The following is a 14,619-nucleotide window of genomic DNA, read 5'->3' as shown; positions in this document are numbered from 1 at the left end:
CAACACACAAACAGATCTTGCTTCTCTATTAGTCGCAGCTTTGGCTCCGGCACAGAGCAAGCTGGTTTCGGGGTTTCCCACAACTCTCTCTGGGTCTTGCTTTCCTATCTAGCAGCCAGGTGAGATGGGAGGGGGGAGGACAGGCCTCCCCCATTAGCTGCAGCTCTTGCAACCCAGCTCCTTCGTTGGGAATGCTGAGGAGGACACTCTATGGCCAGGGAAGGCCCGTGTCTTGCCAAGAAACTTGTCTGTGGGAATCGTGCATACATAATGCTATGGAAAGGGTGAATGTCTTCTAGAATTCTATGGTGTCACCAGAAGAGGAAGCCGTTCTTTTCAGTTAGGTCTGTTCTCAACTGCAGAGGATGAGTAGCCTTGGGAGCCTCTTGGGGAGATGGAAGTGTTCAAAGGACTGAATCTACTTGCTCTGAGATGGGGGAACTTCGGGCAAAGGCCAGCAGAGAAGGGATGCTGTTGGCCACTAGTTTCTGTTCCTCCCCACTTTCCCGAAGGGCGTAACATCAGAGGTCCTGTGGGTAGAAAGAGCATCTCAAAGTCAGGGGCCAGCCTGGGCCAAAGTGGCCCTCCGCTGCCTCCACCACAGAGTCCCTGGCATCCCTTTACCATCTCTGATGCCATCAGGACACTTATGTTAAGCAGGAGAAGGAGGTGCGGAGCATTGGGGGTCTCTGTCAGAGCAGATGATGGAAGTGCCACTTCACTTCCATGTTCAAGCCAGCAGGTCCCCGAAGGGCAAGGAAGGAAAAGAGAGAAGAGATTTCGAGTCCTGAGTGCAGTTGTGGAAGTGTGTGAAGAGGAAGAAGAAAGAGCCATGTCAAGAGAAGTCAAGACCAATGACAAACCTTCCTGTTCGCCTCCTGTTCTTCCTTCAGGAGTGCCTCAAACCTCCTGCGGACTATTGCACTGCAGAGGTCGGAGGAGAAGTTTGGATTATGGGGCTCTCGTAAAAACGCCCCAGGGACCCCAGGATGTCCTGGAAGAGAGCAGAGGAGGAAAGTCAGGTCCTTCCGGGGGCATCAGAAGGGCACCTCTGCCATCCCCCGACAGCTCCCTCCTGGGGTCCCTCACACAACCAGAATGGACTCTGCAGTGCGATTCTTGGGCAGCTGGATGGTCCAAAGGCCCCTCAGTGCTGCTGCCTCACAGGAAAAGTAAAGAGGACTAAGGACAGACCTCCCTGTCTTCTCATTCTTTCCCTCTAGTTGGCCTGGAAAGTTGTGTGGAGAATTGTGAGGCCCATCTCTGAAGTGGAGGACCCCCCCCCCCCCCAGCAGGCTCTGGAAGTGCCGCTTCAGTTCCTGCGGGAAAAGAGAGAAGAGAGGTTGAGTGCTGGGTTAAATCTTGCAAGGGTGTGAGAAGAAGAAAGAGCTGAGCAAAGGGAAGTCAAGACAGAGGACATACTTCTCTGTCCTCCACCTTCTCAGCCCCTTTCAGCACTGCCTCAAACATCTTGTGCAGGATAGCACTGGGCATATCACCACTGAACTTTGGCCTCATGATGCTGCAGAGATGAAGGGGAGAGGGTTAGATGCTGCCTCCTCTGAGTCTCCCTTGCCCCCTTCTCCCTCCTGCCTGCTCTTCCTCACCCAGAGCTCCCCCTGGAGTTCTGTCCCCCACCCCCACAACCCCATCCATCCCCAACAAACCCCTCACCTCAGCTGGAGGAGGGCCTCCAAGGCCAGGGCCAGGCTCAGGGATTGATCCCTGAAGCGCTCCAAGTGCCCCAAGATGTCCTGGAAGAGAGCAGAGGAGGAAAGCTAGCTCTTTCGGGAGGGGGGCAGCCAGAGAACTGCACCCTGAGTTGCCCCCTAGCCCTTCGGTGTCCACACTTGCTCACCTATCACCACGGGCTCCTCCGGGACTTGCAGCGGGGCCACCCTGTTCCTCTGCTGGCAGCTGAACAGGGCCCTGAACCACTTGAACCTAGAAGAGAGGAGCAGGGGGGAGAGAGCGACTCAGGAGCCCCAATGGGTGGGGTGTGTTTGTATCTGTGCGGGGGGCTGAGATAGGAAGGTGGTGGAGTCTTCCTCGGAACCAGAGAGACCCCCATGAAGGGGGACAAGGCCGATGGCATTGGGCAGCTGGAGAGATGCAAGATGGAGCCAGGGAGAGGTGTAGTGGTTGGAGGGCTGGACTAGGAGGACCAGGGAGAGCACGGTTCGAATCCCCACTCAGCCATGGAGCTCCCTGGTGGACCTTGGGCCAGCCTAGCCTACTTTGCAGGGCTGCTGGGAAGATAAAAATTGGTGGCAAGGAGAACCATGAAGGCCACTTTGAGCTCCTGGGAGGAAAGTGGGCTAGGAATGTCCTAATAAAAGCGGATGATGAGAGGGGAGAGAAATGGGGAAGGCAGGGAAAGAGTGTGGAGGAGCTGAGCTCTCTGGAGAAGACTGGCCAGGTCAATTTCCAGAGAGCCAAGGCTGTGCAGGAGACCCCAGGACTCACCCCCCCCCAGGAGACCAAGAGAAAGGGAAAGAATCATACTTACTCTTAGGATATAGTTCCCTTCCACCTTAAATGGTCAGGCATGATTGTTGTGTGTCACATGCCTGTTTACTTCCTGCTCACTGGGAGTTTCCGTTTTGTATATAGCTTTTGTTCCGGCTCTTTTCCTGGACACGGATGCAAGCAGTCATGTTTTTCCTTTGTTCTGATCTACGTTAAATAAAGCTGTAAATATGCTCTCCTGTCTGAATCTTCCGTTGTGGAGACTGCTGAAAAGGGTGTGCACGAGTCTTGGGATGTCTCTGAAGCTCGTGTCGCTAATTGACTGATGCTGTTCAACGGAAGACCGGGAGATCGTCCGGAGACAATGTGGAGGCCTGCCTGATTCCTTCGTCTCCCTGGCAGTATCCCAACACTTACAGCCTGTCCATTTTGTCCAGGAAGAAATCCCATCTTCCTCTCTAAACTAGCTGTCTAAAATGCCCATCCAAGCCTAACTCTGACCCCAACCGCAGCCCTAAGCCTAAGCCTAACCCTAACTACCCCTCTATGTACAAAATAAATATATACAAAATATATACAAAATGTGCACAAAATAAAACAAAAAATATTAAAATAAAGAACAATAAGATAAAAGTGTTAACATAAGAAACTAAAATAATAAATGAAATAAAAGTATGAAATGAAATGGGAAGCAAAATAAGAAACTGGAAAAATTACAATAAACCGAACTCCTTTCCTGATCTCCGCCAACCGCCACCAACTCCTCTCTCCTCCATTCGCCTCACTCCTAACCCACAATTCGGTGGCTTTTAAGGGAGAAGCAAGAGAGGTCACAAAGGAGGGCGGGTCCTTGTCACCGTGGCAACCCCCTCCTACCTGGCCCCTCCCGAGAGGTGATGCTCCACCTTCAGAACTCGGAGGCCCCTGCTGTTCCGCCTGCCCCTGGGCTGCATCTTCCTTTCACACCCTTCTTCCTGCAGCCCCATTCCCAAAGGGAGGCCAGCCCCACATCCTCCCAGGCAGGCTAGGGGTCTCCACAGCGCAGGATTGGACCATCTGCTTTGCATTCAGAATTTCCATCCTGGGCGGCATCTCCAGGGGGGGCTGGGAATGTAGTCCCCCCCCCCCGTCCAAAAGCCAGGAGAGCTGCTGCCAGTCAGTGCAGGTGCTGCTGAGGTCGATGGGTCACAGGACTGGCTCTGTCCAAGGCAGCTTCCTAGGAATATTCCTCTTATGTTATAGAGCTGAAGAGGAGCAAGCTAAATAACTTCTGCAACAAACCGACCATCGATTCCTTTAGAAAGGGCCCACGAGTATCATGTACACTGAAACCAGCCCCACCGTAATGATGCTCAATTTTTATTTTTATTTCATAAAATGTATACAACACTCGTCTGTGAAGGGGGGGACACACTCTGAAAACTGAAAGGAGCAGATCTCGCAAGCAGAGTATCCGCTCTGTAGGCAGAAGGTTCAAAGTTCAATTCCTGGTGTCTTCCATTTGAAAAGGGATTCAAGAAGCAGGAGTTGGGAGGTGGGGGGACCCTGGAGTGTCAGAGGCAGAGGAAACACTGGGGCCCAGTAGACAAATTCCCTGACCTCCAGTGTCCCAACATGCAAGCTGGATGAGGATGGAGAAAACTTAATCCATTCAAGAAGGAGATGTTCGTGGTGAGAAGCTCAGCTGGCGTGGAAGCTCCCAGGAGCAGATCTCGTCTGAAACCAATGAAAGTTCAGCTTCAGGGCTCCTAACCCTGGAGGGACCCCAGCAGTGACTTTAGGGCACATTGCTTACAATTGTTGGGTCTTGTAGACCCCATATTTTTCGCTCCAAAAGATGAACCTGACCATAAGACGCACCTAGTTTTTAGAGCAGGAAAACAAGGGAAAAATTATTCTGGACGAAACAGTGGATGTATGATTTTTGTGGTTCATGCTGTGGCCAGGAATATGTGATCTGATGGTGAATTTGGGGTGACCCAATGCAAAAATCCTGAGGATCCATGTGGACCCATGCTTTGTAACCACGTTTTTGTGCCATTGCAGCCCCACACAACAGTGGGTGCGTGGTTTTTTTGTTGCAGGCTGTAGCCATGGACATGCTATGTGATCTGATGGTGAATCTGGGGTGACCCAATGTAAAAATCCTGAGGATCCATGGGCTTTTACCTTCCGCCTCCCTGGCAGCCTCTGCTGGTGTCCTTTATCTCTCTTCCGATCCCACCGATCAGCTGTTTCCTTTCAACACTCCCTCTTGTTTTCCTTAGTGTCTTTTCCTTAGCTGGAGCAGTTTTTTGCTCCTCCTTTTCTTCTAATTTCTCTCCTTATTGCTTTAGTCTTCCTGCCCCCCCCTTGCAAGTTTGCTGTCTTTACCTCCCCCATCCCAGACAACCTCCTTTATCTCTAGCGTCCCTTATCTCTCTCCCCGATCAGCAAACGATCTACGGCTTTGTTTCAACACCCACTTCCCTCTTTCAAATAAAAAGCATGATCTGCTTTTTGCTCCTGGGCAATTTGGCTCCAGGGACCACGCATTCGCTCCATAAGACGCACAGACATTTCCCCTTACTTTTTAGGAAGAAAAAAGTGCGTCTTATGGAGCGAAAAATACGGTAAGTTGCAGGACTCAAATGGATTGGTTTTCTGTTGTGTGTATTTCAACAATCCAAAAGTTTGAGAGTCTCTGGCACAGATGCTGTAAAGATCTAGTGGCCTGCGATGGAACAAGCCCTCAGAAGAAGATAACAGTGGTTACCCAGACATCATTGCTGGTGGCAAAGGGGTCCCCATGAGAGTTCAAGATTCAGGACCCCAGAAATGTAGGTTCACCACTGGAGGCTCCCCCTGTTCTAGAGGGGACCATGCCTTGGGGGATCATGGTGAGCTAGGGGTTGTTTTAGGGAGGCAGCTGTGATTAAAGTGCCTTTCCCTGGAATTGTAGAGTTGGGAAGGGGGATCTGAGGGTCATCTAGTCCATCCCCCCCAAAGGCAGGAATCACGGCTAAAGGCTCCCTCGCAGTACAGTTCCTGGGGAATTTATACAGGATATTTAATTAAACATTGTCCACAAGTGAAAACCTGAACATGTTTTGACCAAGCTCTGCAAGCTGCAAGTTAGACTAAGAATACATGAGACAAAACGAAAGAAAGAAATGGAGCTAAGGCATACAGAAGCAGTGATAACAAAAAAAGGGGGGAGGATGAACCCCCAGGGCGGAGGCTGGAAGTCATGTAGAGGAATTAAGAATTTGTGAATCAGGAAAAAGACTTAAGTCTCTTTAAGGATTTGTATATATAGTGGTATATATTGGTTTATTTGGAAAATTGTTGTTTCTTTTGTGTTTTATTTGGAATGTATAATTTTTGTCGTGTTGGAAATCAATAAAAAGCATTAAAGGGGAGGGGCTCCCTGGCAGGTGGCCATCCAACTTCTGCTTAAAAGCCTCCGAAGAAGGAGAGTCCATAACCTTCTGACCTGAGGTTGCAGGGCTGGGCCAGCTATGGCTATTCCTGGGAAAGGAGGACTCCTTCTGAACCCTGAGATAGATGCCTTGCTGGTTACAACTGGGTTGGCTGAGATCAGACACCCTGCGTGGGGCTGTCTTGCTTGGCACCCCACTAGCCAATTCTCCGGAGGCTGGTTTTGTCCAAATGTAGAGTCATGAAACACAGGAGTTAAGTGGGGAATTGCTTTCCTGGGAATTGCCAGGGGCTTTCCCAGGAGATTCATCTGCTTGGTCATTCTGTGGGACCAATGGAGGTGGCCTAGGTGGGCCTCCTTTGCTCTGCTCTAGCAGCCAGGCCCTTCAAATCATAGAATCGTAGAGTTCGAAGGGGCCTCCAGAGGTCCTCTAGTCCAGCTCTTCTTGGCTAACCTGGTGAGCTCCAGATCTTGTTGGACTCCAACTCCCATCAGCCCCACCAAGCATGGCCCAATGGGAGCTGGAGTCCAATGAACGCAGCGCAGAGCACAGGTTCCCCTTGTTAGCAGCCTAACGCAGACCCTCCAACATTTCTCCAATGAAAATAGGGGTGCCCTGTTCCATAATAATAATAACATTTATACCCCGGCTCCTAACATATATAAAAAACACAATAAAACATCAAGCATTAAAAATCTTCCCTAGACAGGGCTGCCTTCAGATGTCTTCCAGAAGTTGTCTAGTTACTTATTTACTTGGCTCGGGGGTCGCATGACTCCATACCCTCCAACATTTCTCCAGTGAGAATAGGGACCTCCTAAAGGAAAGTGGGACATTCTGGGATCAAATCATAAACCGGGACGTCTGCTGTAAATCCAAGACTGTTCCTGGAAAATAGGGGTGATTGGAGGGTCTGTTAACGCCATTTACGTAAATTGCTACTGCAACAGCAAAGGGATAATGGGGCCGCTTTCTAAATGGGTTTAGAAAGCGGCTTATTTGCAGCCACTGCCCCTCTTGGCTCTTAACTCAAGCAAAGACTAACGTTCTCTCTCAGCCGCACTCGATTTGCTCCTGTTTTGCTTCCCCAGGAGCGGACTATGTGAAGGACGGCGGAGAGGCAGAGGTTCGATCCTGGAGATCAGAGGAGGTCTGGAGGTCCCAGGGTGCCAGCAAGGAGGAGGGAACCCCAGAGAAAGAAGGACATTTGGACACTGGCAGAGAGATGGCTCTGACTTGCACCTGTCAATGTAAGAAAAAAAGGAGGGGACTTTAGCATACTTTTAATAGCATGAGTGTCTGGGGTGGGGTGTGGGGAGAGAATTATCAGCTACTCCCTCACCTGAACTGGTCCGGCACCTTGGGGGCTTGCACTTTTTCTCTGCAAAGAGCAAAGCAAAGATAGTTATAAGCAAGTCATTCATAGAATCATAGCATTGTAGAGTTGAAAGGGACTCCTCAGGGTCATCTAGTCCAGCCCCCTTGCAATGCAGGAATCTCGACTAAAGATCCCCTGACAGAGGGCATCCGACCTCTGCTTAACAACCTCCAAGGAAGGAGAGTCCACCTTCATTATTCAGAACAGAGGTTCGCACAACCCACCAAGGAGGATAGCAACACAATAAAATGCAAAACAGCAACAATTAATTGCACAGTTTTGCAAAATCCATTTAGCATGGTTTAGTTTGATTAAGTCAACAAAATGCACAAGCTTGATCCAGGGGTACCAGCTTGTCAAAGTCTGAGAGTTCATTTACACCTCCAGCAGACACCCCAGCCACCTCCTTCCCTCTAAGAGCCCAGCTAGGTAATATTTGGGAATCACTGGTCTAGTGTTCCTCAAACAAGGACAGTTACCTGCTTTCTGGAAACACTGACATTACAAAACCTAATGAGTGTCATTACTGAGCAGCTCAAGAAATTTAGACTGGGACACAGAATATGTCCCTCTTCCCCACCCCGCAGAGCCAGGGGGATCTCTACATTGCAGATAATAACATGTTTAGTGCCTCTCTAAGGGAGGGACGCGGGTGGCACTGTGGGTTAAACCACAGAGCCTAGGACTTGCTGATCAGAAGGTCGGCAGTTCGTATCCCTGCGACGGGGTGAGATCCCATTGCTCAGTCCCTGCTCCTGCCCACCTAGCAGTTCAAAAGCACGGCAAAGTGCAAGTAGATCAATAGGTACCGCTCTGGTGGGAAGGTAAACGGCCTTTCCGTGCGCTGCTCTGGTTCGCCAGAAGCGGCTTAGTCATGCTGGCCACATGACCCGGAAGCTGTTCCCTCGGCCAGTAAAGCGAGATGAGCGCCACAACCCCAGATTCGGTCACGACTGGACCTAATGGTCAGGGGTCCCTTTACCCTTTACCTTTAAGGGAGGGGTTACCAAGGCATTGGCTGGCTAAGGACAAAATGCTCCCCCTGCGATTTCATCAGGGTTGTCACGTTGTAGAGTTCAGCTGTGGTCTTCTCCCAAATTTTGACTGGATCATCTGAATAGGTTTGTACACATCCAAGCACTCAAGGGTTGTGATATTTGCTATCCAAAATCCCCACTCCCTTTTGATTGGCTTGCTGAATGACCTGGAGGTTTCCATTTTTCTTTTGTTCCAGATGCAGCTTGGCTGGCTGTCTTGAGCCACCTGTGCTGTTTGGATTACATAGAAAGGAGAATGTGGCGACCTTGCACATCTATGGGTGCTATATAGGGGGTTATTATTTTTTTAACTCTGTTGCTCCCCAGCAACAGGACTGTTACCTTTCACAAAGACACAATTGTGGACGCTGGAGTCTTCGAGGGAGAGGAGCTGGATGTAAGTCGTCTCCTTGGCTTTGGTGAAGTTGGCCACCTTGAACTTCTCAAAGGGGGGGATGAGGACCTCTTCCTCGCCGGGGAAGAAGGAGAAGTTCTTGATGTTGACCCCATAGCAGGTCTCGATGGTGAAGAAGGTGTCCGTGCCGAACTGCAGGGCGCTCTCGTTCTTCAGCGACGAGGACGTGAAGTGACCAAAGCGGACTGCCTTGAGGCGCTCGGAGATGAAGCGGACGTTTCGCACCCCGCGGTACACCTTTTGGCACCTGGGGTGAGAGGTGGTCCCCAAGGCGTGGAGGGCCCTGGTCAGGAGGAAGTGAAGGGTCTTGAAGTTGAAGTTGTTGAGGTAAGAGTCTCTCGTGCGCCCGGCTTCCCTCACGGCTGCGTTGAAATCCCTGTGGAGGTGCCCTTGGATGGTGTAAGCCATGATGGCGATGACGTACTCGGGCTTGAGCCCTGCGGGCAAAGGGGTTTTCCTCCCCTCCCACTGGGAGGAGGCCTCTTCCCAGGCCTCGGCGTAGACTCTGTTTTGGGCGAACTCCGTGCGGTTCAGCTCGGCCAGCTCAGCCTCCATCTGCTCCGCACACCCCTTGTACTGGTCATCGAAAGAGGTCAAGGCCATGTCGAGTGGGGACACTTTGATGGGGAAGAGGTCTCTCCTTTGGATGGGGAAACAGAGGACCTGGAGCAGAAAGAAACGTTAATTGTTTAATTGTACATCAAAATGGAAAATAGCTCTTATGTGTATTGCTAAAGGGAACGTGGAAAATTCCACTGAAGCTAAGTAAGATATCTCTGGTACCTAACAGGTTGATAATCAGCTGAGAATGTCTCCCTGCTACTCTCTCACGTGATGTTTAACTTTAGACCACACGAGTAAGATATTCAGTTGCAAATCTCCATTTTGAGGGAGTGGTCTTTGTTCTCAAACCACCAAAACAAAAGGTTGTATTAGTGATGATTCTTTCTAGGAGGGGACAGCCTCAGGCTGGAATGAAGTCTGTGTGGCGTGAAAGAGTTTTGATTCCAGTTCCGTTTGGAGTAATTTTGCATTTCTAAGGAGCTGAACCCGGGCTTGAAAAGCACATGGTTTTATGCAACTATTTGGATGTATCACAATTGTTTTAAGTCTGCTTTGAAGAAAGTTCTGTGAGTAAAGCTTTGAAGCCATATTTTTGGTCTGGATCATATTTTATTTCCAAGAAGAGTCGGTTTGTATTCATTCTATTGCTTCCATAGGTGCAATACTTATAACCACAGTAAGGAATACACGAGGAGATGGCTTGAGGAGGCTGATGGGTGGAAGTGTGTGTGTATCTTGATTTTTAATTCCCACTGCTTGCACCCTTTTCATACCTGAAGGTCTCCTGGGAATATTCCCACCAGGTGAAGCAGCATGATCACAGAGAAAGGGGCCATCTTCACCGCCCTCTCCTTTGAAAACAAAACAAAAGAACCAAGTTTTTCTCTCCAGCCTGGATGTCTCACAGCCGTGTCTTGACACTTGAGGGTTCACAGATCTGGTGAATTCAAGGTAAGGTTCAAGCTTTTGATTTGCATCAAAACAAAAACAAACTTTGTCTTCCTCCCAAACCACAAAGGCGGGGGGGGGGACCCCCCAAATTACGAGCCTAAAAGTATGTTTCGTTAACTTTGGCTGTCGAGGTATTGCAGGCAATATTTTCAGTCCTTTATATAGCACAATTGCCAAGGGAGGAGAGGGAAAGCAACAGGCAGATTGTTTCGTGGAGCAAACTTGGCTTCTGCTGCTCCAGAGGGTAGGAGCTGAGCTACTGGATTCAAATGGCAAAGAAAGGAGATTCCGACTGAGCACTAGGAATAACTTTCTGAGATCTCATCCACATTTCTGCTCAAAGCATACTTCCTAGGCCTGGGTCTGAGAGGTTCTCCTTTTGCCTTGCTGCTTTCCCCAGGAAAACCTACTGTTTCCTTCTGAATCATAACAAAGGTCAGCTGGGTTTTCTGCAGTTTGACATTTGTTCCGATTCCGTGGTAAACAGCAGATTTTCCCAGGGAAAGTGGCAGATCAAAAGTGAAGCCTCTCAGATCCGTTCCTAAGAAAGTACAGAAGTATGGTTGAATCCCAAGTGATGTTCATATTCAGAGCAGACTCCAAAAAAGTGTTTTTTAAAGGATTGCCACCTGTCAGGGATCCTTGAGCTGCGATTCCTGCCTTGCAGGGGGCTGGACTAGATGACCCTTGATATCCCTTCCAACTCTGCAACTCTGTGATTCTAGGCTGCTCAATCTGCTCCCAGTATAAGCAGTTAGGTAGGAAAGGCTTCAGAGATTTTACCCCCATGATGCCCCCAAAGAGCAGGGTCATTGGTTAGAATTTCTATTCTGTAATAAAGGTAAAGGGACCCCTGACCATTAGGTCCAGTTGTGACCGACTCTGGGGTTGCGCCACTCATCTCGCTTTATTGGCCGAGGGAGCCGGCGTACAGCTTCCGGGTCATGTAGCCAGCATGACTAAGCCGCTTCTGATGAACCAGAGCAGCACATGGAAACGCCGTTTACCTTCCCGCTGGAGCGATACCTATTTATCTACTTGCACTTTGAGGTGCTTTCGAACTGTTGGGAGGAGCAGGGACCGAGCAACGGGAGCTCACCCCATCGCAGGGATTCGAACCGCTGACCTTCAGATCGGCAAGCCCTAGGCTCTGTGGTTTAACCCACAGCATATGCAAATAGAAGTGTGCAGGGAAACAATTCAGAAGCAGAGAATTGCAGCTCCCGACTGAGGTGCCTCGGGGCTCAGTATTCTGCAGGAGGGATTCAAGTGCGTACCAGAAAAACAACAAACCCACTTCTTTTTTGCAATTTGGAAAGCAATGGGGGAAATGTACTGAGATGAACAAGTAGCATGCCGGAAGGCAGGTAGACATTCTGCAAGCAACCCAAGATGAATGCAGAGTGAATGCTCATGGTCATTATAACTGCCTTGCCAAGAAATCAGAACAATTGCTCTGTAAGAAATCAATAAATCTGGATATAATCTGACTTCCATGTGAGCATTGGGCAGACGTATCAGGATGAAGGCTCAGTAAACAGCTCATCTGAAATAACCTGCAGCGTCATCCACCCAGTTTTACGGAGTTCAGGCCAGGGATGAAACATAGAATTGTAGACTTGGAAGGAACCCCAAGGGCATCTAGCCCAACCCGCTGCAAGGCCGGAAGCTCGGCTTCAAAGAGCAAGAAAATGTTCTTACACTGGGTTCAAAGAAGCAGCAATCCCTTGACTTCTCTCTCTCACACCATCAGAAAATAAAACGGTCAGACTTATCTGTGGCCCTGCTCCCGCTCTGCAGCCGCTTCTCGCACCCGGGTGGCTCCTCTCAGCTGTGGGACGCCGTTCTCTGGACGTGACAGGTGGCAAAGGGGCTTTTTATAGAACCCACTGGAAATCCCCGCCAGCGCTGCTCAACCTTGAGCTATTAATATTCAAGAGCCCTCCAACAATTTTGCTCGCGTTGAGTGCATTGGGTGGTATTCATAGAACTGTGGGATGGGCAGGGGGGCACTGAGGGTCATCTAGTCCAGCCCCTGGCAATGCTGGAATCTCAGCTCAAGGATCCCTGGCAGAATCGACAGCGTTTTACTCAGAGCAAATGAATGGACCTGAACTTCATTAATTTTTTGGGGTCCACCCTGAGTAAAACAGAGCTGAATACCAAGGGTAAATAATATAGTCAGGCATCCCTCTTGAATACAGGCCAGGGTAAAAGGTAAAGATAAAGGACCACTGGATGGTTAAGTCCAGTGAAAGGTGACTATGGGGTTGTGGCTCTCATCTCGCTCTATGGGCCGAGGGAGGCGGCGTTTGTCCACAGACAGCTTTCCGGGTCATGTGGCCAGCAGGACTAAACCGCTACTGGTGCAACAGGACACTGTGGCAGAAGCCAGAGCGCACGGAAACACCATTTCCCGCCGGAGTGGTACCTATTTATCTACTTGCACTTTGATGTGCTTTCAAACTGCTAGGTTCGCAGGAGCAGGGACAGAGCAACGGGGATTCGAACCACCAACCTTCCGATCATCAAGCTCAAGAGGCTCAGTGGTTTAGACCACAGCGCCACCCACTTCCACTACAGGGCAGGGGCTCCTTCTGGGTCAACATGTTGAGAGAAAGTCCTGGATCAACCAGTTGGTTGGCATCCGTCTGTCTCGGGAGACAATGGAGGAGTGCGCCTTGCAGGTGAAGTCAAATTGCTGAAGAGTTGCAGCACCTGCTGTGGCTGTAGAAACCGATACGGGAGAGAGATGTTTTGTTGCAGCTGGGGCAGATGGAGGTGTCCGATTGTGCTGCTGCAGATGCGGCAGGGGGTTTCTCCTCTCTGCACTCCCCCCAGAGGTCATTCCTCCTCTGGTCACTGTTGTGGGTTAACTGGGAGCTGCCCGGCATAAGGGTAACTGACCAGTGAGTCAGGATGATCTCTCCCACCAACGAAGGCAACCCACAGCACTCATACCGGAGGCCAATCAGCTTGCTCATTTTTTGCTGCATTAAAAGCACCCAAATGACCCCTCTGGGGCTCAAACCTGGGCAGTGTGTCTGGAGGTCCTGGGCTGCCAACCCCCTAATTACACAAGAGCTATAGGCTGACAGGCAAACTAGAGAGCTCAGCAGATCCTTGATCACTGAGATCCTCTGACGGGGGGCTTCTGGTAGTTCCCCATGCAGCCCCTGAGGTTCACTTGGCCTCCACTAGGGACCAAACCTTTAACATGGCAGGCTGTGTCCTGTGGAACTCCCTGCCAATAGACCTTCAGCAAGAAGCATCCTTGTCTTTCTTCAGGCGCCTTCTGAAAACTGTACAAGCATTTCACCATATGATTTTTTCTTTAAACCAATCAGAATTTACCAGTGTTTTAAATTACCGTATGTTTTGTTGTATTTTGTCTGCTTAGCCACCTCTTTTTTTTTAATGAAAGAGCGGATTGCAAATTTTCAGATAAATAAATTAAAAGCAGGTGATGTGATGAACTGTCACAAGAAAGAGGGCACCAGGTAAGCCTCAGAATCTCCTGGGAAGTGATGCTGACACAAAACCCCACACATACACCAGCTAAAAGAATATAGGTTTCACCACGACGACACCCCCCTCTTGCCACCCCTTCTTTTCTTCCCCAGACTTAACGCTAATGTCCCACAACAAATGCAGCTGATCTGTAGGAAACACAGCCTGAAGAAAAGAGACAATGCACGTATTTTTGTAAACCAAGAAAATATTTAACAAAAATTGTTTTAACGAAGAACCACCTCCTGGGGGAATCTTGTACCCCATAACACACAACCTTGGCCAAGCCGGCACCCTCCAGATATTTAGGACTACGACTTCCACCAGCCCCAGCCAGCTTGGCGCCAGGTTGAAGCAGGCTGTCCCAGGACAATGAAGCTGCCCTGACCCAGGACAAATTTTGAAGGGAGACTCCAGTGTGAAGCCGCTGGGCAGGAATTTGACACGCTGGAACTTGGCGTCAACAAATTCTGGGAATAGTTGGCTCGCCACCCAAAGGGCTCACCCACACTTTCTCTTCACCCCTATTTGAATGGTCTTGCTCCCCAATTAATTCCCCCAGGTCCAAAGGCTTTTCTTGATGTTGCCTTGCAAAAATCCTATCTTACCCACTGAACTGAAGCTCAGTTAAGCAAAATCTCTCTTTGCATCTTTTGTGCATCTGATAAGATCCGATTCAGCAGGCAAGGTCGAATATTCGCAAGGAAATGAGAAAAGCTCTCAGAGCCTGGGAAATCAACTGAGACACGACAGGATCAAACCAAAGAGAAAGTGGGGATGAAATATACTCCCGAGTCGTGTAGTGATTTCATGCTCTTTGCTGCAGCTTGTAAACAGTGAATGAATCCCCCCCCCCAAAAAAAAACCTCTGGC

The 14,619-nt window shown here is 49.7% G+C and overlaps 1 protein-coding gene across 6 annotated transcripts; it reads right to left on the bottom strand.

Annotated features, from left to right (window-relative positions):
• Positions 1 to 5,488: 5,488 nt before the first annotated feature.
• ART1 (ADP-ribosyltransferase 1) lies at positions 5,489 to 12,095 on the bottom strand. 6 transcript variants are annotated; one of them, XM_077926863.1, is made up of 5 exons: positions 12,008 to 12,095; positions 10,059 to 10,222; positions 8,649 to 9,384; positions 7,234 to 7,272; positions 5,489 to 7,133 (listed from the first exon to the last, which is right to left on the bottom strand). In XM_077926863.1, exons 2-5 carry the CDS (start codon positions 10,119 to 10,121, stop codon positions 7,033 to 7,035), a joined length of 939 nt encoding a protein of 312 aa, XP_077782989.1. In that variant the 5' UTR covers positions 10,122 to 10,222; positions 12,008 to 12,095; the 3' UTR covers positions 5,489 to 7,032. The 6 variants fall into 6 exon arrangements, with proteins under 6 accessions (XP_077782989.1, XP_028581589.2, XP_028581590.2 ...); XM_028725756.2 differs by having other exon boundaries at positions 11,938 to 12,088; XM_028725757.2 differs by having other exon boundaries at positions 11,984 to 12,087.
• Positions 12,096 to 14,619: the final 2,524 nt, after the last annotated feature.

Source organism: Podarcis muralis, chromosome 4 (assembly GCF_964188315.1).
Source record: "Podarcis muralis chromosome 4, rPodMur119.hap1.1, whole genome shotgun sequence".
NCBI lineage: Eukaryota > Metazoa > Chordata > Lepidosauria > Squamata > Lacertidae > Podarcis > Podarcis muralis.
Note: the sequence above shows the minus strand (reverse complement) of the source record. Positions and strands in the feature narration are given on the sequence as shown.